At 42.1% G+C, this 23,497-nt stretch overlaps 1 protein-coding gene across 7 annotated transcripts in view; it reads left to right on the top strand.

Annotated features, from left to right (window-relative positions):
• Positions 1 to 23,497, top strand: part of EFCAB11 (EF-hand calcium binding domain 11) — a 197,732-nt gene that overhangs the window by 137,553 nt on the left and 36,682 nt on the right. For 2 of the 7 annotated variants that reach the window (XM_032624785.1, XM_032624776.1), the window contains exons 6-7: positions 9,470 to 9,541; positions 12,060 to 12,842. In XM_032624785.1, coding sequence (XP_032480676.1) covers positions 9,470 to 9,541; positions 12,060 to 12,159 — 172 coding nt within the window. In that variant the 3' untranslated portion in view covers positions 12,160 to 12,842. Of the gene's footprint in view, positions 1 to 9,469; positions 10,522 to 11,781; positions 12,843 to 18,234; positions 18,606 to 18,691; positions 19,473 to 23,497 lie in introns of those variants that run through there. The other 5 variants (XM_032624775.1, XM_032624779.1, XM_032624780.1 and 2 more) reach the window with 5 other exon arrangements.

Below are 23,497 nucleotides of genomic sequence, written 5' to 3'. Positions count from 1 at the left end.
TGGTGACGCGAGGCACCCCCAGCAAAGGCTGGAGCAAAAGGTGGGTGGCGAGTGTGAGGCGGGGCACGAAGGGGGTGCAACACACACTAAAGGGAAGGCATCTGCCAGAGCCATGTAGGAACCTGCAAAGGACCAGAAACCATCTACGTGGCTCTTCTGTCTTTCCTGGGTGTCTGAATGGCTTTTCTTTCTTGCTTGCTTGCTTTTTTTAACACCTTTATTGGAGTATAATTTCCTTACAATGGTGTGTTCGTTTCTGCCTTATAACAACACGTCTCTAAAAAGGTAAAATTAATAGACACATCTCCGACTGAATTGCTGTCGAGCCCTGCAGAACTCTCATCAACAAAGAGGCAAGCACGCCAGTGGGGAGAACCGGCAGGGTCCTCAGAAGAGAAGGCTGCTTGCGGGAGGAGCTGTCAGCATCGCAGCTTCAATTGGCGGGTCCTCTCATGCCCAGCAGGGGCTCCTTGCTTGGAGGGTAATTTTTACTCTCACTGTTCAGTCAGTATGATGGCTTTGTCCCTAATATAATGGTAGTTCTGACGTTCCTTTAAATTATTCCGTAAAGAATCAGAAAGAAGGCCTCTCTCCCTTTTCCCTGCCCCCAAAATTCCACTCAGAAAACTTTTTCTCATTTACATCTTGCCTCCACATTAAATTTCTCATTCATGTTTCAGGTGAATCAAATGCAGCGTCAACTTTCAACACCCCGTGTAACTATCACAGTGACTCAAAATAATTGCCGACTGTCAGTGTATGTGCTGCGAACACAGATATGCCCGCCACTGGCTCTGTTATCACCAGAAGAAGGCAAAGCTTGCCTTCTTCTTTGGGCTCCATTCAAAACCTTAGTGTCGGCGAGGCAGAGGGTTGAGGCAATCATCTGCTTAACCTGTCCAAGAAATGTGTGCCTCCTCCGCCCCTAAATCACTTGTTTAGAAAAAAAAGTCTTTAAAGCAATTTTCCAGTAAGCATAGATTTAGCTGGAATGTTCCAGAGAATTGCCTCCAACTTTGGCTCCTCTAGCTCAGTGGTTTTCAATCAGGGATGGTTTTGTCCCCCCAGGAGACACTTGGCAATAAGGGGAGACATTTTTGACTGTTATAGCTGGAGAGGGCCAGGGGAGAGTCCTACTGGCATCTAGTGGGTAGGAACCAAGGATGCTGCTAAACATCCTACAGTGTGCAGGACAGCTCCCACAGCAAAGAATGATCCAGCCCAAAATGTCAGCAGCACCGACACTGAGAAATCCTGCTCTAGCTGTTGAGGATTTATACATAAATAAGGTCACTTGTTGAGAAAATTCAGACCAAAAAGAAAAAAATATTCCTTCCTTCAATTGAAAAAGAGATGAATATTAAAGACTATTTTAAGCCAAAATAACCCATAAGACAAGTTTGTGTTTAGCCTATAATCTTCAACTTCTGCCCAAATGAATATAGGTGTTTATAAGATAGCAGTTATATATAGTCCGTACTCTTGTTTCTACTTAAAAATGTCACTTTTATAGTCTTTACATCATTTTAATAGAGAATATTCCATTGTTTCAATTCCTCTCTCTTCATTTCTTTCCTTCCTTCCTTCTTCTTCTTCTTCTTTTTTTTTAAAGTAACTTGAGCAGAAGCACGCACTCCAATTTGAAATCTGGCTTTGGAGAACTGGCCGTGGGGGCACTCTTGAATTATTATTTTATTTTTATTTTTAAAATTTTTATTTATTTATTTTTGGCTGCTTTGGGTCTTCGTTGCTGCACACGGGCTTTCTCTAGTTGCAGTGAGCGGGGGGCTACTCTTTGTTGCGGTGCGCGGTCTCTACTCCTTGTGGTGGCTTATCTTGTTGCAGAGGCACGGGCTTTAGGCACACAGGCTTCAGTAGTTGTGGCTCGCGGGGGTCCACAGTGCAGGCTCAATAGTTGTGGTGCACAGGCTTAGTTGCTCTGCAGCACGTGGGATCTTCCCAGACCAGGGCTTGAACCCGTGTCCCCTGCATTGGCAGGAGGATTCTTAATGACCGTGCCACCAGGGAAGCCCATCTTGAATTATTTTACAACAAAAATTATTTTCAAAACATTACAAGAAACTGGTATGATGTAAATTTACTACTTGTGAGAAACATTTGCTTTTTATGTATTTTTAAAATTTAAAAACAACCTATGTTTTTCTTTAGAATGTAATATTAGAGCAGCACTGGTGCTGAGCTTAATAAAAAAATTCACCGTGTGAAACCCTGGCTCCTTCACTTAGCCTCTAGGTCACAGGAACATATCTAGTCTGGGCTAAGTCCACACTGCATCACAAAAGGAAAGAGTATCTCTGGGCTTTCTATCCTGTTCCATTGATCTATATTTCTGTTTTTGTGCCAGTACCATATTGTCTTGATTACTGTAGCTTTGTAGTATCGTCTTAAGTCAGGGAGCCTGATTCCTCCAGCTCCATTTTTCATTCTCAAGATTGCTTTGGCTATTCGGGGTCTTTTGTGTTTCCATACAAATTGTGAATTTTTTTGTCCTAGTACTGTGAAAAATGCCAGTGGTAGTTTGATACGGATTGCATTGAATCTGTAGATTGCTTTGGGTAGTATAGTCATTTTCAAAATGTTGATTCTTCCAATCCAAGAACATGGTATATCTCTCCATCTATTTGTATCATCTTTAATTTCTTTCATCAATGTCTTATAATTTTCTGCATACAGGTCTTTGTCTCCTTAGGTTTATTCCTAGATATTTTATTCGTTTTGTTGCAATGGTAAATGGGAGTGTTCTTAATTTCACTTTCAGATTTTTCATCAGTAGTGTATAGAATGCAACAGGATTTCTGTGCATTAATTTTGTATCCTGCTACTTTACCAAATTTGTTGATTACTGTAGTAGTTTTTCTGGTAGCATCTTTAGGATACTCTGTGTATAGTATCATGTCATCTGCAAACAGTGACAGCTTTACTTCTTTTATGATTGGATTCCTTTTACTTCTTTTTCTTCTCTGATTGCTGTGGCTAAAACTTCCAGAACTATGTTGAATAATAGTGGTGAGAGTGAGCAACCTTGTTTGTTCCTGATCTTAGTGGAAATTGTTTCAGTTCTTCACCATTGAGGACGATGTTGGCTGTGGGTTTGTCATATATGGCCTTTATGATGTTGAGGGAAACTTCCCTCTATGCCTACTTTCTGGAGGGTTTTTATCAAAATTGGTGTTGAATTTTGTCGAAAGCTTTCTCTGCATCTATTGAGATGATCATATGGTTTTTCCTCCTTCAGTTTGTTAATATGATGTATGACATTGATTGATTTGTGTATATTGAAGAATCCTTGCATTCCTGGGATAAACCCCACTTGATCATAGTGTATGATCCTTTTAATGTTCTGTTGGATTCTGTTTGCTAGTATTTTGTTGAGGATTTTTGCATCTATGTTCATCAGTGATATTGGCCTGTAGTTTTCTTCTTGTGACATCTTTGTCTGGTTTTGGTATCAGGGTGATCGTGGGCCTCGTAGAATGAGTTTGGGAGTGTTTCCTCCCTCTGTTATATTTTGGAAGAGTTGAGAAGGATAGGTGTTAGCCCTTCTCTAAATGTTTGATAGAATTCGCCTGTGAAGCCATCTGGTCCTGGGCTCTTGTTTGTTGGAAGATTTTTAATCACAGTTTCAATTTCAGTGCTTGTGATCTTTGATAAGGAGGCAAGAATATACAGTAGAGAAAAGACAGCCTCTTCAATAAGCGGTGCTGGGAAAACTGGACAGGTACACGTAAAAGAATGAAATTAGAACACTCCCAACACCATACACAAAAATAAACTCAAAATGGATTAAAGACCTAAATGTAAGGCCAGGACACTATCAAACTCTTAGAGGAAAACATAGGCAGAACACTCTGTGACATAAATCACAGCAAGATCCTTTTTGACCCACCTCCTAGGGAAATGGAAATAAAAACAAAAATAAACAAATGGGACCTAATGAAACGTCAAAGCTTTTGCACAGCAAAGGAAACCATAACAAGATGAAAAGACAACTCTCAGAATGGGAGAAAATATTTACAAATGAAGCAACTGACAAAGGATTAATCTCCAAAATTTACTAGCAGCTCATGCAGCTCAATAACAAAAAAACAAACAACCCCATCCAAAAATGGGCAGAAGACCTAAATAGACATTTCTCCAAAGAAGATGTACAGATTGCCAACAAACACATGAAAGAATGCTCAACATCATTAATCATTAGAGAAATGCAAATCAAAACTACAATGCGACATCATCTCACACCGGTCAGAATGGCCATCATCAGAAAATCTACAAACAATAAATGCTGGAGACGGTGTGGAAGAAAGGGAACCCTCTTGCACTGTTGATGGGAATGTAAATTGATACAGCCACTATGGAGAACAGTACGGAGGTTCCTTAAAAAATTAAAATTAGAACTACCATACGACCCAGCAATCCCACTACTGGGCATATACCCTGAGAGAACCATAATTCAAAAAGAGTCATGTACCAAAATGTTCATTGCAGCTCTGTTTCCAGTAGCCAGGACATGGAAGCAACCTAAGTGTCCATCAACAGATGAATGGGTAAAGAAGAGGTGGCACATGTATACAATGGAATATTACTCAGCCATAAAAAGAAACGAAATTGAGTTATTTACAGTGAGGTATCGGATGGACCTAGAGTCTGTCATACAGAGTGAAGTAAGTCAGAAAGAGAAAAACAAATACCGTATGCTAACACATATATATGGAATCTAAAAAGAAAAAAAATGGTCGTGAAGAACCTAGGGACAAGACGGGAATAAAGACACAGACCTACTAGAGAATGGACTTGAGGATATAGGGAGGGGGAAGGATAAGCTGTGACAAAGTGAGAGAGTGGCATGGACATATATACACTACCAAACGTAAAATAGATAGCTAGTGGGAAGCAGCCGCGTAGCACAGGAAGATCAGCTCGGTGCTTTGTGACCGCCTGAAGGGTGGGATGGGGGGGTGGGAGGGAGGGAGATGCAAGAGGGAAGAGATATGGGACATATGTATATGTATAACTGATTCACTTTGTTATAAAGCAGAAACTAACACACCATTGTAAAGCAATTATACCCCAATAACAGTGTTTAAAAAAAAAAAAAAGGAAAGAGCAGAATCTTGCTTAACAAATCAGGATGTAAAGAGACAAATGCTAAAGCTCATGGTGATAAAAGTAATTATAACCACTTATCTGATGAGTCAAAAAATGTTTGTATTTTAACAGATATGAAAACTATTGGAATTCAGCCGAATGGCAGAGTCTAGTCCTGCCTGAAATTCTCAGTGTATCCCATTGTCACCCTGGGTCTTCTGCCCTTCGAAGTCCAGATAGTATTGCCTGGGACTCCCATTCCATATCCTGTGGAATTTTAAAGCACTTCCTAGGTTTTTGCAAATTTCTGGAAGGCCTGTGGCTCTGAGTTCTCATCTCTCTGAGTTAATTCAGTTGATGGTCATCTTACCATACCCCACTTTTGTTGCTTCCTACTGCACCCGCTCAGACAGAACTCATCTCCAGTGCCGAACTCAGCACACACTCCCCAAACACACCATCCCCCCTTAGACTGTGTGCCTGTCAAGCCCTTGGTGAAGATAAAGGAGAGGTTATAACACACAACACGAACAACTTCGGAGCACACAGTAAACGTAGCGGTTAATTAAAGGACCTTTGATCACTGGGGCCTTTTTCTTGGGCCAATTCCCGTCATGTAGCATCCCAGCCTCCTCCCTACCCCTCAGAAGCCCTTCTCCCTGCATCCTGTCTTATCTTGCTCATCATCTCCTTCCTCCCAGATGGTCCTATATTGTCCATACTGAGTTACACAGAGCAGTTCAGCTCTCTTGAGTCTGTACTCCCCACATCAATTCCAGCTCTCCCTTTGCATCTCAAAACCAAGCAAACCAAAAAGCCTTTAATTTAACTGGATTTACATGTCTAGAAAGCAGTTATTGTTGTTCATAGCAATTTATTTTCCTCTCGTCCATCTGTATAAACTTTGTTCATTCCTTTAAAAAGACAGTTGTGAAATATAAGCCTGTATGTATGTGTGTATATATGCATGTATCTATATCTGTGTCTGTAGCCACATGTCCAGTAAAAGAGCAATTCGTTAAGTGGCTTCAAGTGCTTAGACTTCAGCTGCAGGGCAGGTTAGACGCAGATGTGTCCGGTGCTCTGCCTTCGTTTCCAGTTTCCAGCTCTTTATCTCTAAGTTGTTCACCCTGACACTCAAGGGGTTCCTTCCATCCATTGCTCTAAGCACCCTCATCTTTCAGAGTCCATGTCTTACTTGGTCTCTCTGTACCCGGTCTGTATTTACAAAATGTGGTGGGGCATGGAGACCACAATTGACCGTTCCTTATTGGTCCCTGCGTGATGGCTCCTAGGTGCCTTCTTCAGTGTGTTATTATTTCTCTGGCTAGTATTTTAGACTCTATAAAAACAGTGATGATATACTTTCTTTAATCCCCCCAAACCTCCTGGGAGGCAGTAGATATTCCAAAATGTTGTCCGCTGTTTCCCCAGATTCATTTACTCCACAAATTCATTCACTCTGCAAACATTCATTACCCGCTACGGGCTAAGAGGTGGGGACACAGCAGCAAACAAGAGAAAGTCCTTGCCTTCCCAGAGTTTATTTCTAGTTGGAGTGACGGTGGTGGAATATTTCAGTGCTGAATGTATGTTGGTGACACCGAGACAGCACACTCTAGTTTCATAAGGAGAGTATACTCCTTTTAGTGTTAAACACTGTAAACAGAAACAATGAAACGTTTTACCTAATGACGTTTTCTTCATCTCCTCAGCATACCACTAATTCTACCCACCTGCCACATCTGCTCATCCATCACATGGTGACTTGAGTGTGGGTGCTGTGAAACTTTCCTTCTTTGGAATAATTCCGTCTGCAATGAAAAACAGTATTTTAGCTTTTAAAATTATAGCTCTGAAATGTGAATTTCCTTTTCATTCTCCTTGAGACGACCGTATATATATGTGATGAGGGAGAAAAGTTGAAGACAGTGTTTTACCATGTCTCATTCTAAATATAAACATGATGTTCCTCCATTCATTATAAAAACGCCACTCCAAGCCTTACGAATAAACTTTTCCATTTTATTACCTCTTGGTTATACTGTGCCCATTTTATGATGGGAAGCTTTGGCAAAGGCAGCAAGAAAAATAAGAAGTTAATGGAATTACAATAAAGTTATTTACTGAGAAAATCAGGCAAAAGGATTTCCTTTTCTACAAGCATTCAGCATCTCAGTAAGTGAATGAACACACACACACACACACACACACACACACATATGTATATATATATCAGAAACAGTTTATTCTAAATATTACTTTTCTAGGTTATCCACTTAACTCACCCTATGAGATTTATAGTTCAATCATATCAGTTCAGAGTGGGAAGAAAAAAGGCCATTTATCTAATCCAATTCCTTGAGAAAAAATATGTAGGCAATATTAAGAATCTTCAATTATCTAATTTAATAGGAGGGATGATTTATACTCTGTAATCAGTAACATGTGATACTGATTATTTCTAATCCCTTAGAAGGGATCCGACATTCTGCTTTTGGTCCTGTATAGCATGAAATCGTCATGTATATTTTACCAAAAGAAGTAACAAGAGTAATGGCCCCTACAGTCTGCAATCATTTTATACTAACATACTGCAACATGGTTTTGCCCTGGGGCAGAGAAGTAGGGATTTTCTCTACTTCAAAAGAATGAAAAATTATTATCACTCTATCCAGTACCATTATAGACTTCAGAGACTTTGGCATGAAATATTCAGAAAGTTTATTTTAGAATTCAATATTTTAAAAGCCTGCTTTAAAACTATTACAGTGATTAGTGGCTTTGTTACTCGGGCCAGTCCTTGCTTTAAAAAGCCCGATGTAATGGTTAATACCATTTGCCGTTTCAACAAAATATAATTTGCACCAACCCAATAAGGCAAATACGGCACGTAATGCATTGTTTTAGAGTGCCCCGCAAAGAGGAATTGGGACCACAGCTCATCAGTTATCTTTCAAACACACTCTTAAACACTGCTTTCTCTGGTAGCAGTTGAAGGTATTGCTTATGCCATGATTTTGTCCTTCTGCCATGTGTTATCTTGACCGGGTGGAATGGGTGCCATTCCTCTGCTCCCTGTTCAAGGAGCAATGCCCCTGTCTCAGTGTCTGTAGGGACACACACGGACAACCCAGCTGAGGCCGCCCACACCCTCCGCTGACCAGCCAGAGGCTCACATCTTCACCTCTCCATAGGAGTCAGGAAAGCTTATCAGGTGTTTGTGAGGAATTAACGAAGCTTCCGAGGCCATGAATGAAGCCAGTGAAAACTTCCGGAGCTTGAGTTAGCTGCATGGGAATTGCAACACAACCGCTTCTCTCTGGACCATCCTATGTACATAGGGAGACATGTGGAATAGAGTATAGAGCCCTGGTTTGGGAATTTAACAATCATGATTTGAATTTCAAACCTGGTTACTTACCAGCAACATGATCCTTCAGAAACCACTGAACCGCTTTAGGCTCAATGTCTGTAAAATGGACCCGTCCTGGCATCTGTGCACAGATTTGCTGAGACAGGTGATATAAAGACAGTGCGAGGCAGGGTGTCAGTCACTGTTCCCATCGTTATTATTTACTCCCCAAATGTTTTTCTTATCTCTTAATTCTTTATTCCACACTTCTGTTGTGTAATGTGTGAAAGGAAAATCAAAATGGAGTTGGTGTTGCTAAGAGAGTTCTCTAAAATGGAGCCAGGAGACCATTAAGGAAGTGTGACTTCTGCACATCAAAATCTTTTGTCCTGGTGACGTCATCCAGAACACCTTCCAGAAACGCAAAATATTTACTGGACCCTTACCTTAAAACAACGTGTGACTCCACAAGGGCAAATCTTTTCTAACTTGAGTCAGAGTCAGTCACAGATTTCACCAAGCAGCTTTTAACAACCCCGTGGCTTTTCGTCTCTCCCTTTGAACACTCTTTCGGGGTTACCCGAATTTGTATCTCCCAAACTGCAATTCTTCAGACCCTAAATAAACTCTTTTCTTTGCAGCCTCCTGCATTGTGTTTTTGGTTGACAAATGCATGTATATTTATTGACATATCACAGAAAGAATTTGCAGGATGACTAGAAAAATCATCACTCCTGCCTTTTTTAATATAACCTGTGCACTTGATGACATTCCTTTAAATTTATTGAATATATTATTTCTGTAGGTTTTAGTAAATAACTTTTCCTTTCCTTCACACCTTAGGTATTATCAAGGAAAAAAAAAAGATAAGCATAAACCTCAGCATTCAAGTAGTTAAAATACGTGCCTCTCGCATAGACACGAAAAGAAATGAAGGTTCTGATGTACTCTTGATGCATAAGGTGAGACGAAACTAACCTGTGAATAACTTTCTGTTTCATTTTCCAGGGAAGTAGATCAAGACTCAGATGGTCACGTCAGCTTTAAAGACTTCGAATATGCCATGAACTATGGACAAAAGTAAGCCTAACTATTGTGTGCTGCTTTGGGCAACCTGTGGGGAGACCGAAATAGATTGTGATATATTTAGATGTCGAATCCCACTCTACCAATGATGTCATGCTGCATACCTTCCGTTAAACTCTTCATCATGGTTCTCAGATGCTCACAGTTGCTTGCACTGCCACTGGGATGGCCCCCAACCCCCCTCCTCTTTACCCTCAACCCCCGACTCCCCCCCGCACCAATGCTGCCAGCCAGGACGCTCCACTCATTTACTGGTCCTTGCCACCCTACCCACAGCCTCCCTGATCCTCAGCAGTTCCTAGTGTCAGGAACTGCCAGTGGTACCAGTTTCCTTCCTGCATTCAGCTTTGGTTGAACAAATAATAGCATGTACATGCAACTGAGTGTTGACTGTGTTCCAAGCAATGAGCAAGGCTTTTGGAAAACAAAGTTAAGACTTCTCTAAGACAATGTATCCTTAGTAGTCATCAAAAATCATCATCGCAAAAATGGCCCTAGGGCGCTGGTTGTGCAAGATGGAAAAACCAGATTGAGCTGACGTTAGTACAGGTCTTCTCCAGCTGCATACAGAGGAAGGACAGGGTGCAGTAAGGATATCGGAGGCAAAAGACTTACCTGCAGAACCCATTAGAATGGCCTGGGCCTACGGTTCCTGCAGGAGAACAAGGCCTGGGCTGCCCGGCTGCCCTGTGCTGTACCCTCCCTGGTTCTGGGCGGCTCTGCCCTGCCACGAGAGCCTTAGCCATCTGTGTTCCCGTCCTCTGTTTTCTGCCCATCCATACCTGGGATCCGGGGACTGCTGTCCTAGAACAAAAACTGTGACCCTGGACTTTCAGCACTTATTTTAAATAAATACTCATATCAGTACTAATATTTTATCTGTAAATGTTCAGAATGCTAAACATTAACAACACTGTGAAAACATCTAATATAATTCAAATTTTAAAAGTATTGAAGGTCAAGGAAATATGTACATTTGTCAAGGAGAAACATTAAATAAGCAACCTTCTGACACAAAGTATTAGCAGATAAACTTAATAAGCTGTCATAAATCAGAGGAGCCTAAAGAGACATAACAGCTAAATGTAATTTGGTGTTCTGGAGGGGATCCTGGAATAGAAGAAAGGACGTTAGGTAAACACTAGTAAGGTATGCACTTTAGTTCATAATGCTATATCAATATTGGTGCATTAATTGTGACAAATGTACCATACTCATAGAAAATATTCATCATAGGGGAAAGTGAGTGAGTACATGGGAACTCTCTATTCTATCTTCACAATCTTTCTATAAACCTAAAACTATTCCAAAATTAAAAGGTTGTTAAAAAATAAAGTCTTATTCCAAAATTAGCATACTAAACACTATCTAAAATGAAGAAAACTTTGAAAATCATTAAGAAGTACACATGAAATATTATTTCAAGAACAAAGTGGATCCATGGTATCATTGAGCATCACGTGCGTTTTAGGACAAATTGTTCTGGCTCATGAAAAGCACTTTCTGACTTTGGGTAGAGTTTTATTCAGCAAGTATTTTCATCATAAATTGAATAGGTGAGTCATTGGTCCTCATCTCAGTACATAAGTGGTACTGCTTTTAGATTTTTAAAATATAAAAATTAGAGTAATCTACCAACAAAATGCTTAGATTTCAGTAATTGCCAGAATACCAAAACCTTGTATTGCAATCACTCTTTGGACCTTATTTCTTCCTGTAATCATGACAAGAGAGAGGGAGAGGTCACGTCCTCCCGTTGAGTGGCAGGCAGGAGGCCAGGGTGGGAAGAGCTATTGGGCAACTGCCTTGATCCGGGATTAGTCCAGGCTCTCTTCGGTCTCAGTGAGGTCTCAGTGACAGAAACCTACCCAGAGTAGCTTAGAAAAGGAATTTACTAGAAAATACTGGGCTGGCTTATATAATCCAACATAGGAAGGGCAGTGGTGCAGCTGGGTTTCCAGGAAAATGAGAACGAGTAACACAAGCACCTCCGGACTCTGCCCCCGTCCCCTGGTCACTGCAGCCTCACACCGTTCTAAAAAGGAATTGGCCCGTCGTCGGTGCAAGTGCAAAGACCCTAGAGAGAGGCTTCAGTTGGCCCCTGGATCAGTCAACTCTGATTCATCTTGAGGGTATAGGCTTGGTCCCTAGGCACTCAGCCAGGTGTGCTGAGGGCTGGTCACAGGAGGGGAAGTTGATAAGAGCTGGGCGGCCATCCCCTGTTCTTTTTTTAGAAGAAAGCAATATGACCTGGACCTTCTCTAGGAGGGAGAGCACCTGGAGGATTTGATGCTTAGGAGGGCCCAGGCTCTCAGGGCAGAGCACAGACCAAAAGAAGGGGCCGTGAGAAGCTGCTCGTGTCACCTTCCCTCCTTACCACTCCCTCTGCACTCCGTCCGGATCCTTGTCTTGTGAGCTTTGCCCCAGCTTCTCACTGCCAGGCCCCTGCCCCACCCTCGTCCCCAGGCCACGTGATGCTGTCTGCAGTGTGATCCTGTTGGTCTCCCTTCAGTTGCGTGGCCCAAGGATGGGCATCTCTCCCCGTGGAAGACCTCAGGAGTGAGAGTGAGGGAGGCGGAACAGCGCTCCTCCGGTGGAATGAGTGGTTATGACTCGGGGCGAGGGGCAGATGTGTTTGCCACCATGTGGCCTGGAAAACCAAGGCAGCTGGTTTGCAGTGAGAGCAGAAAATGAAACAGACACCAAGAGGGGAACAAGAGAGGAACTAGAGAAACCCATGGTACTGGATTTCTGATTAAAGCTTATACACAAGGCCCAGTCATAACCCTTCGGGTCCTATGAGGTAACTCTGTATCCTTCCAATAAATCTTTCTGCTCAAGCCAGCTGGAGTTGCTTTCTGTTATCTGAAACCAAGAGAACCCTAACTGTTACAAGCATAGAGCCAAGGACAGATACTAGGTAACATCAACATTTACTGGGGCAGCAGAGAAAAGAGTCTTCTAAACAGACTAAAAAGAAGCAGCCAAGATGGAAGAGGAAGCTGTCGCCAGATCTCTCTCGCTGATTCCTCTGCCTCCACCTGATCTTTCACTGTGACCAGCTCCAGTCTTCCCCTCTGGCAACAGCTGTCTCTCAGAGATCACCAGTGATTTCCAGTGGCCAAACGCACGAGCCCCTCTCGGACCCCATCACACTTGTCCTTTCTCTTGGGTCCTTCTCTCTTTAGCCTCCATAGCACTGCTCTCTTGTGGTATTTCTGTGCCCATTCTTCCCATTCTACTCTCTTTTCCTGTATCTTCAACTATCTTGTAAGTGTTAGTATTCTCCAGGGTACTCTAATTGGCCACTCTTCTTTTTTTTTTTTTTTTTTAATAAATTTATTTATTTATTTTTGGTTGCGTTGGGTCTTCGTTGCTGCGTGTGGGCTTTCTCTAGGAGCGGCGAGCGAGGGCTACTCTTCATTGCGATGTGCAGGCTTCTCGTTGCGGTGGCGTCTCTTGCTGCAGAGCACGGGCTCTAGGTGCGCAAGCTTCAGTAGTTGTGGCATGCGGGCTTCAGTAGTTGTGGCACACGGGCTTAGTTGCTCCGCAGCATGTGGGATCTTCCTGGACCAGGGCTTGAACCCGTGCCCCCTACACTGGCAGGCAGATTCTTAACCACTGCGCCACCAGGGGAGTCCTTGGCCACTCTTCTTGATCAACACATTCTCCAAGGATGATTTCATTCTCTCCCAAGACTTCAGCTATCACCTTTATGGGTGTGACTCCACCAACCAAACTTTATCTTTCGTCTTGATCTCTGCTGCACCCAGACCTGTGTTTTCATTTGCCGGTTGGACGTTTTCACCTCAACCCAAGCGCACTGAACTCAAATCAGACTCATTGTTTTCTCTGATTTCCAAAACTGGCTTCTCATTCTGTGTTTTCTATTTCTGTTAATGGCATCCATCCCATCCCCCACCCCAAGCTCTCATCTGAACCAGACACCTAGGAGTTTCTTTCAAATCTCCCCCATCTTCCTTCACTGTGACAACCAGTCAGTCACTGCATCCTTCGAGTCTGCATCTGCAAAAACTTTCATGACATTTCCCTCCATGCATCATGATCTCTCGGCCCATGTTCTTATTCCCACTCCCATCCGTCCGTTGGGGCATATGTTCTTCTGTTCATTGCTGTAAAGATGAGTAACGGGTGTGGTGACAAGTTAAGAACTAAACCCCACTGTCATGAAATTTAGTCCAGCATGTCAGTTATCTTCTCAAAGCACAAATAGAATTGTTTTATTTTTTTCTTCTCTGCTCAGAAGCTTTAATAGCCATCTTTTCTTTTGGGTCATGTCTAACCCTTAATGTGCCATTCAAAGCCCTCTACAGTCTTGTCTCCACTTGTCTGTTCAGCTTTATCTTTCACAACTACTTCTACCATACCATCCCACAACCAGGCAACTCACACACACACATACAAGTCCCTTAGCCTAAAAACACCAAAATAACAACTAGATCTTTGCCCCAAATAGAAAATTAACAAATAACCTTGGAATTCATATCTGATGAGGTAATAGGAAAATACACCATAAGATAAAATTCCATTTAAAAAAACACTGGGCCACCTTCATCCTAGTGAATTTGTTTTTTAATTTTTATTGGAGTGTAGTTGCTTTACAATGTGTTAGTTTCTGCTGTACAGCAACGTGAATCAGCTATACACATACATATATCCCTCTTTTTTGGATTTCCTTCCCATTTAGGTTACCACAGAGGATTGAGTAGAATTCCCTGTGCTATACAGTAGGTTCTCATTAGTTATCTATTTTAGGTATATTAGTGTCCTAATGAATATTTTTCCTTCCCCATTGTCACCTTCAGGGGGGGAAAGGGGGGCTAATTTTGCTGGGTATTTTGTATTATTTTATTTTATTCTTGAAAATTGATGAGACAGACATTAGCATCCTCTCTTATAAATGAGGAAACCACCTCAGAGAGTCTAAGTAACGCGGCTCAGGCCAGCTGGTGGCGATGGGTGGAGTGTCAGGGTGGAGAGCCAAACCTGCCAGCCTGATTAAGCATAAATAACTGCTATTCTGCTACATCACCTCCAGTGGGAAAATCATCTATGACCCTGGCCCGTATTCTTCGGTCACACTTTGTTTTTGATCCAGGATGAGTTTATCCCGATTCATTGGCCATCCCAGGTCAAGCTTCTATCACATGGTAGGTATTAAATACTAATTCCCATCTTACACATCACCAAGCTTAATCCAAATTACATTGGGTTATTAATCAAATCCACTTTCAAGAGACAAAGATTTGCCACCAGAGACAATATCTTTTAAAATGTGCTGCCAGCTCTTTTTTTTTTTTTAACATCTTTATTGGGGTATAATTGCTTTACAATGGTGTGTTAGTTTCTGCTTTATAACAAAGTGAATCAGCTATACATATACATATGTTCCCATATGTCTTCCCTCTTGCGTCTCCCTCCCTCCCACTCTCCCCATCCCACCCTTCCAGGCTGTCACAAAGCACCGAGCTAATATCCCTGTGCCTTGCGGCTGCTTCCCCCCAGCTATCTACCTTACTACGTTTGTTAGTGTGTATATGTCCATGACTCTCTCTCGCCCTGTCAAAACTCACCCCTCCCCCTCCCCATACCCTCAAGTCCGTTCTCCAGTAGGTCTGCGTCTTTATTCCTATCTTACCCCTAGGTTCTTCATGACATTTTTTTCCCTTAAATTCCATATATATGTGTTAGCATACGGTATTTGTCTTTTTCTTTCTGACTTACTTCACTCTGTATGACAGACTCTAGGTCTATCCATCTCATTACAAATAGCTCAATTTCATTTCTTTTTAAGGCTGAGTAATATTCCATTGTGTATATGTGCCACATCTTCTTTATCCATTCATCCGATGATGGGCGCTTAGGTTGTTTCCATGTCCTGGCTATTGTAAATAGAGCTGCAATGAACATTTTGGTACATGACTCTTTTTGAATTTTGGTTTTCTCAGGGTATATGCCAAGTAGTGGGATTGCTGGGTCATATGGTAATTCTATTTGTAGTTTTTTAAGGAACCTCCATACTGTTCTCCACAGTGCTGCCAGCTCTTTTAAAGGCGGTTTTCAAAGAGGATTTCTAGAAATGCTCTGAACAATGGAAGCATTTTTGAAATAGATGTGCATCCTCATTGGGCAACACTCACTTACGTGTGTAAATTCTAAACCGTAGTTTTCAACAGTCACGGTACTTGGGGTTCACGCTTCACTTACAGAATTGTAATTTCGGTTTAATAAAAACGGTTGCTTTCCTTTTTCTTGTAACTTTTGAGAAATCTGTTTAGAACTGCGGAATTAGACAGTTAAAACCCACACAAATGGAAATGTAATGGCATTAGGGATAGCAGCTCACAGAGTGACCTTTCTTACAAAACAAATTTAAATTGGCTTGGCCACGTGGATTCAAAAGTGGCTGAAAACAATTTAACATAATAAAATATGGAGTGTTCAATCTAAATTTCTCTTAGATTGCTAAATCGGTAAAATGCTCAGAAGTGTGAATCAAAAAGAGCATCACTCTAACTTCACAGAAAATGCAGATTAATTTATATGAAAACATAAACTGAAATCCAAATATACTCCTTATTTTATGATTTACTGATCCTTGGCAGGGGAAAAGCTTCAAAGGAGAACAGAGCAGTTAGGTTTGCTGTAGTATATTCATTAGGAAGAATAATTTCAATAATACTAAATTTTTACAGAAAATTGACCAAGGGTCTGGAAGTACATCGCACGTATTGTAGTAATAGTCACTGTAAAGTAGAAGCCAGGTTTGGTCATCTTCTTTGTTTTAAAGAAGGAAGCCAACCTTGACTTTAAATGATGTTTCTAAGGTTAAACATGGCAGAAATAGTGCTTGAGTCAACTTCTTTACCAAGCATTCTCTACTGCTACTTATATGGGACTGCTTGTGGGATGAGGTTTATTCATTGTCTTTCTTTCTTTTTTTTTCTTTTTTTTGCGGTACTTGGGCCTCTCACTGTTGTGGCCTCTCCCATTGCGGAGCACAGGCTCCGGACGCGCGGGCTCAGCGGCCATGGCTCACGGGCCCAGCTGCTCGGCGGCATGTGGGATCTTCCCAGAACAGGGCATGAACCCGCGTCCCCTGCGTCGGCAGGCGGACTCTCAACCACTGCGCCACCAGGGAAGCCCATTGTCCTTCTTTTCTCCCCCTTTTTCCCTCCCCTCCCTTCCTCCCTCCTTCCTTCCTTTCCTCCCTCCCTCCCGCCCTTCCTGCCTTTGTTTCTGCTATCCCTATCACATCCATAGATAGAATTACATACACTGAGCCATCCAGGGTTCTATCTGACCTGCTTTTTAACTGATGTCCTTGTGTCAACAGATTCCACCCCCCCACTACAAATAGAAACCAAAATTCCAGCATACTTCATGTATTTTATCAAATATGAAAACCTCTTGGCCATTATCTCTTCAAACACTTCTTTTCTGACATCCTTGAAGAGAATGTCCTCTCAGAACCCAGTTACACGTATGTTAGGCCGCCGATGTGACCTGACGTCTCTCATTTTCTGTTCTCCTCCTCCCCCTCTCTTCCTCCCTCAGTTTAACTTTCAGTTCAGTAACTTCTACTCACTCACTGCTGGTGGGAATGCAAAATGGCGCAGCCACTTCCAAAGACAGTTTGACAGTTTCTTACAAAGCTAAGCATAGTCTTACCAAACGATCCAGCAATCATGAACCTACATATTTACTCAACTGGTTTGAAAACTTCTCTCCACAAAAAAGTTTGTGCAAGATTATTAATAGCAGCTTTATTCATCATCACCCAAAGCTGGAAGCAGCCAAGATGTCCTTCAGGAGATGACTGTATAAACAAAATGTGATACAACCGAACAATGGAATTATTATCCAGTGATTAAAAGAAATGAGCTGTTGACCCACAGAAACACATGGGTGAATCTTAAATGCATATTTCTAAGTGAAAGAAGCCAGTGTGAAAAGGCTACATTCTGTATGGTACCAATATGACGTTCTGGAAAAGGCAAAACTGTAGTGATGACTCAAAGACCAGTGATTATCAAGGGTTTTTTGTGGTGGAGGAGGGTTGAATAGGTAAAGCACAGGGAATTTTTTTTTTTTTTAGTGTGGTAAAATATGCAAGATGAGCCAGAAAGTGAGGAAGTGCTCAAAAAGCAAAACAAAACAAAATTAAAAAAAAAAACAACTTACATTGATAGGGGTATAGCAAAGGGACACAAGAACCAATAGAAAGAGCTCCAAGTGGCCAAAGCTGGAACAGTTTGAGTAACAAAATAAAGTGGTATTGGATTATAACTCAAAGTATAAAATAAATATCCATGAGTCCACACTGATTCAAATAAATGATTGAATAAATAAATGGCAGAGCTGAGACACATCTCCTTTGCAGAAGAATTCCAAATGATTTACGTAGGTACTCTGCCTTCAAAGAGGGGTAGCATAACTCTCCATTCCTTAAGTGTGGACTGCATAGAGTGACCTTCTTCCAACGAGTACTGTATGGACGGGAGACATAGAGTAACAGTGGTGAAACCTGACAAACACTACTTGAGCCAGGTGATCAAGGTCAGTATCAACAGTGATAAATCTTGTTGATACTATGTACCCTTATGTATGTGATGAAAATGACCCTTAACCTCTCTGGCTTTCCTCCTCAAACCCCACAACCTCAGTCCCATCATGAGAAAAACAGCAGACAAATCCTAATTCAGAGACATTCTACAAAATACCTGACCAGCACTTCTCAAAACTGTCAAGGTCAAAAACAAGGAATGCCTGAGAAATGTCACAGCCAAGAGGAGCCTAAGGAGACATGACAGCTAAATGTAATGTGATAGCTGGGATGGGATCCTGGAAAAGGAAAAATACGTTAGACAAAAACCCTGGAAAACTGAATAAAGCATGGGCTTTGGTTAATAGTAATATCAAAATTGTTTCATTAATTATAACAAATGTATGATACTAATATAAAATGTTAATAATAGGTGAAACTGGGTGTGAGGGGTAGGGGAAAGCTGTACTATCTTCACAATTTTTTTTTTTGTAAATCTAAAACTGTTCTATTTTGTTTTTTGGTGGGTTTTTTTGCGGTACTTGGGCCTCTCACTGTTGTGGCCTCTCCCGTTGCAGAGCACAGGCTCCGGACGCGCAGGCTCAGCGGCCATGGCTCACGGGCCCAGCCGCTCCGCGGCATGTGGGATCTTCCCGGACCGGGCACGAACCTGTGTCCCCTGCATCGGCAGGCGGACTCTCAACCACTGCGCCACCAGGGAAGCCCCTAAAACTGTTCTAAAATAAAAGTTTATTTTAAAATTTTCAGGTATTACTGTATGGTGGAAATTATATCCCTTGCCACTTTAAATGTATATTACAAGTCTAGATGTCAATTAAAAATATATATATAAAGGGGTTATATATAGCTTTTCAAAATAATGTTATAGGATACATTAGCAAGAAATGGAAAGCCACCACTTAATGGCAACTTTATAGGACTCTGAATTCTCAGCAGTGTCCCAGTGGGGTCAGGCTTTTGCCATAGGGAAGTACGCTCACAACCTGTTATATGGGTTGATTTCTGACGAAGAAGAGACCTCATATATCTGCTTTTGAATTGCATTTGGAGAACCTCAAAAAAACAAACAAACAAAAGTGCCTAGCTTTCCTATAATACTGCTTGCAATATACATTTCAAAGGAGGAAATCCCTTGGCCTTGGACCTATCGAAATGAAAGCCCTCTGCATGTCTTTTGAACTTCATAATTCCTACAGCACTGAGAAAACCCACAGGTATGGTTCCTAGGTTCTCCCTGTGGCCAGTCTCAGAAGGCCTGTAAATATGTTAATATAGCCAAACATGGAAACAACCTAAGTGTCCATCGATGGATGAGTGGATAAAGAAAATATAAAATATATCTGTATCTGTACCCATACAATGGAATATTATTCAGCCATAAAAAAAGAAGAAAAGCTGCCACTTGTGACAATATAGATGGATCTTGAGGGCACTATGCTAAGTGAAATAAATCGTACAGAGAAAGACAAATACTGTACTGATTTTCAGCCTTTTTTCTTTTCTAATACTTATATTTAAGACTGTAAGTGTCGGAATAAAGACGCAGACCTACTGGAGAACGGACTTGAGGATATGGGGAGGGGGAAGGGTGAGTTTTGACAGGGCGAGAGAGAGTCATGGACATATACACACTAACAAACGTAGTAAGGTAGATGGCTGGGGGGAAGCAGCCGCAAGGCACAGGGATATTAGCTCGGTGCTTTGTGACAGCCTGGAGGGGTGGGATGGGGAGAGTGGGAGGGAGGGAGATGCAAGAGGGAAGACATATGGGAACATATGTATGTGTATAGCTGATTCACTTTGTTATAAAGCAGAAACTAACACACCATTGTAAAGCAATTATAACCCAATAAAGATGTTTAAAAAAAAAAAAAAAGACTGTAAGTGTCATCTAAGCCCTGATTTAGCTGCATCTCACAAGTTTTGGTATGTCTTGTCTTCATTAATATTTTGTTCAAAATATTTTCTAATTTCTGTTGTACTTTCTTCTTTGACCCATGGACTGTACAGAAATGCGTTGTTAAATTTTCAAAGGATGTGGCATTTCTAGTTTTCGTTATTGATTTCTAGCTAATTCCACTGGTCAGAGGACTTATTTTTAATGTTTTCAAATCCTTGAATCAATTCTCTTTTAAGCCCTTCCGTTCTCCAGTGAACAAATACGTCTTCCCATGTATTTAAATAAATTTTAAGTATAATTAAGTAGACTCTATAATCTGATGTCTTAAGTCTCTTGAATGTTTCAATAGTATTTGTAAACTCGAATTTCAACTCAAAATCATAAGTCTAAACCAACTTGTATTTTTTTTAAATAGTTATTTATTAATTCTGGCTGTGTTGGGTCTTAGTTGCCGCGTGTGGGATCTTTCGTTGCGGTGTGCGGGCTCTTTGTTGAGGCACACAGGCTTCTCTCTGGTTGTGGCGTGCGGGCTCTGGAGTGCACAGGCTCAGTATTTGTGGTGCTCAGGCTCTCTAGTTGTGGCATGCGGGCTTAGTTGCCCCGCAGCATGTGGTATTTTAGTTCCCTGATCAGGACTCGAACCCGTGTCCCCTGCATTGGAAGGCAGATTCTTAACCACTGGACGACCAGGGAAGTCCCCCAACTTGTATTTTAAATTGGGATCACAAACTGAATCTGTTAATCAGTCTAAAGCTGTGCTGTCTAAAGCCACCAGCACATGTGACTACTTAAATTTAATTTTAACTAGTCAAAATTAAATAAAGTTAAAAATTCAGGGCTTCCCTGGTGGCGCAGTGGTTGAGAGTCCGCCTGCCGATGCAGGGGACACGGGTTCGTGCCCCGGTCCGGGAAGATCCCACGTGCCACAGAGCGGCTGGGCCCGTGAGCCATGGCCGCTGGGCCTGCGTGTGTGGAGCCTGTGCTCTGCAACAGGAGAGGCCACAACAGTGAGAGGCCCGCATACTGCAAAAAAAAAAAAAAAAAAAATTCAGTTCCTCACTGGATAGCCATATCCAGTAGCCATATTTCAAGTGTTCGATAACTACCTATGATTGGTGGCCGCCATGTTGAACCACGCCAAAGAGAACATTTCCATCATTGCACAGAGTTCTGTTGGACAGCACTCCCTAGACACTCCTGTTGGCTGCCCTGGGGCCCTGATCCTGGTCCAGTCAGGTGACAGAATCCTGTGGTGATTTATGCGAACATCATCCCACACAAGGGAGCTACTGTGGGGACTCCTTAGAAAGGGATTAAGGGAGATAAAAACATTCTGAGGCAAACTCCTGCTCACCCTTCAAGGCCCCATGCCAACCTCACGTCCTGTGTGACAACTAACTCCTAACCCCTTGGGAGATGAGTCATACTTTCTTCTGGACCCACTCCCACAGCAGTCACTTCTGAGCTCTCCTCACATTGTAGCGTGGCCGGTACACTTCCAGTTCCACCTCCAGCTTTGGACTATGAGCTTCCTGAAGCCAGGACCTTTTTTTTTTTTTTTAAGAAGATGTTGGGGGTAGGAGTTTATTAATTAATTTATTTATTTTTGCTGTGTTGGGTCTTCGTTTCTGTGCGAGGGCTTTCTCTAGTTGTGGCAAGTGGGGGCCACTCTTCATCGCGGTGCGCGGGCCTCTCATTATCGCGGCCTCTCTTGTTGCGGAGAAGAGGCTCCAGACGCGCAGGCTCAGTAGTTGTGGCTCACGGGCCTAGTTGCTCCGCAGCATGTGGGATCCTCCCAGACCAGGGCTTGAACCCGTGTCCCCTGCATTGGCAGGCAGATTCTCAACCACTGCGCCACCAGGGAAGCCCCCAGGACCATTTTTTATCGTTGTGTCTTTAGTGTCTGGCACCGTGCCTGTGCATGACAGGTTTACATACGTTGATGAATGAGAGGGAAGTTTCTCTGAGAGGCAGAGCTAAGAATCCAAAGATGTGAATTCCCCTCTCCACTCAGTGTTTGAATTATGCTCCTTGGCAAGTCAAACACTTTCCTTGGGCCTCAGTTTCCTCTTCCTCATCAATTTCAAGGAGGAGGTTGACTTAGATAAGATTGCTCATTGCCTGTTAGACGTAAATAAGTGTTATATGAACAAAGGGTGCCGTGGCCAGGGAAGCTCAGGAAATACTTGGTCAAACATGACAAATGGGTGTTTTCTTACTGTAGGAGTTCACAGAAACTTTAAAATGTGGAAGTCCGTTATGGCACTCCAAGGAATGGGTACAATGCAGAGATTCTCAGACTTATTTGATGGACCATGTAATTCTGTGTTTGTGTGTGTGTGTGTGTGTGTGTGTGTGTGTTTTGTGCACGTGAGGATATAGAGAGAGCCGTCTTAAAGAACTAATGTTCCATGGATTATACTTTGGGAAATGATTGATTAGCTGTCTCTAAGCGATCTTCCAGTTCGATGTTTTTATGTCTTATGAACATGCTGCCATCTTACCGTCCCTGGTACCTAACTTGACGAGTGGTGTGACTGTAAACTCATAAACCACACACTTAACTTTCCACTCCCTCTGCCTCTGCTTCCTCATCTCCCCTTGCACCCCTGCTCCACCCAAGTGAAGACACTGAGCAACTCGACTTGAAACACCCGGAAGGAAAGGCCTGGGTGCACCCACTTAACTTCAGACCTCAGATAGTGAGGTCACGTCAGAGCTGATCTAAGAGCAGCTGCCTTGAAAACTGAAGCATAAGACAGAATGATTTTATTTTAATTTAAATTGATTTTCTCAGCTCTATCATGTTTCTTTCATGATATCATGGAGGTAAATTTAATATATCTAATCTTAGCCATAACTTAATATACCGGGCTTTCATGCCCAGGAATTGTTAAAGCAGCTACAGACTATTAACGTTATGTTAATAAGAAAGCAACAATGAAATATTACAGAGTTCCTATTCCATATACTAGTAATGAAGACCTTTTGTGTTTTTGTGGACCTGATACTTTACACTGTGGTTGCCAAAAAGATTAGAAAATGTTTTTGCCTTCTCAGCAAATAGGCCCCAGATTAGGCTACGTGACTAGAAAATATTTGCAACAGGTAACAAAAATGGCCATGGGCATTGTGAGACAGGAGGCAATGAATTTATTTTAATCTGAGGTGCCAGGAATAGCAACATTCTTGTTGCTCAGGAGTGAAACAAACAGTTTACCAGCTGCCTTGGAAATACAAAGTAGAAAACAACAGTGTTAGCGCAAAGCTCAGCCCTGTGATAAATTGCCACACGGACTGGAATTTACCAGCATTGATGGTAGAAACCAGTGTTTAGTATGTGCCTGCCATTGGCTGACACTGCTGTCAGCACTTCACACGCACTATCACAGATAATTCTTGTGGCAACTCTAAGACAGAGGCATTATCCTTATTGTCAAGATGGGGAATAAGCACAGAGGAG

Source organism: Phocoena sinus, chromosome 2 (genome assembly GCF_008692025.1).
Source record: "Phocoena sinus isolate mPhoSin1 chromosome 2, mPhoSin1.pri, whole genome shotgun sequence".
Taxonomy (NCBI): Eukaryota; Metazoa; Chordata; class Mammalia; order Artiodactyla; family Phocoenidae; genus Phocoena; species Phocoena sinus.
This window is presented reverse-complemented; position numbering and strand designations above follow the sequence as displayed.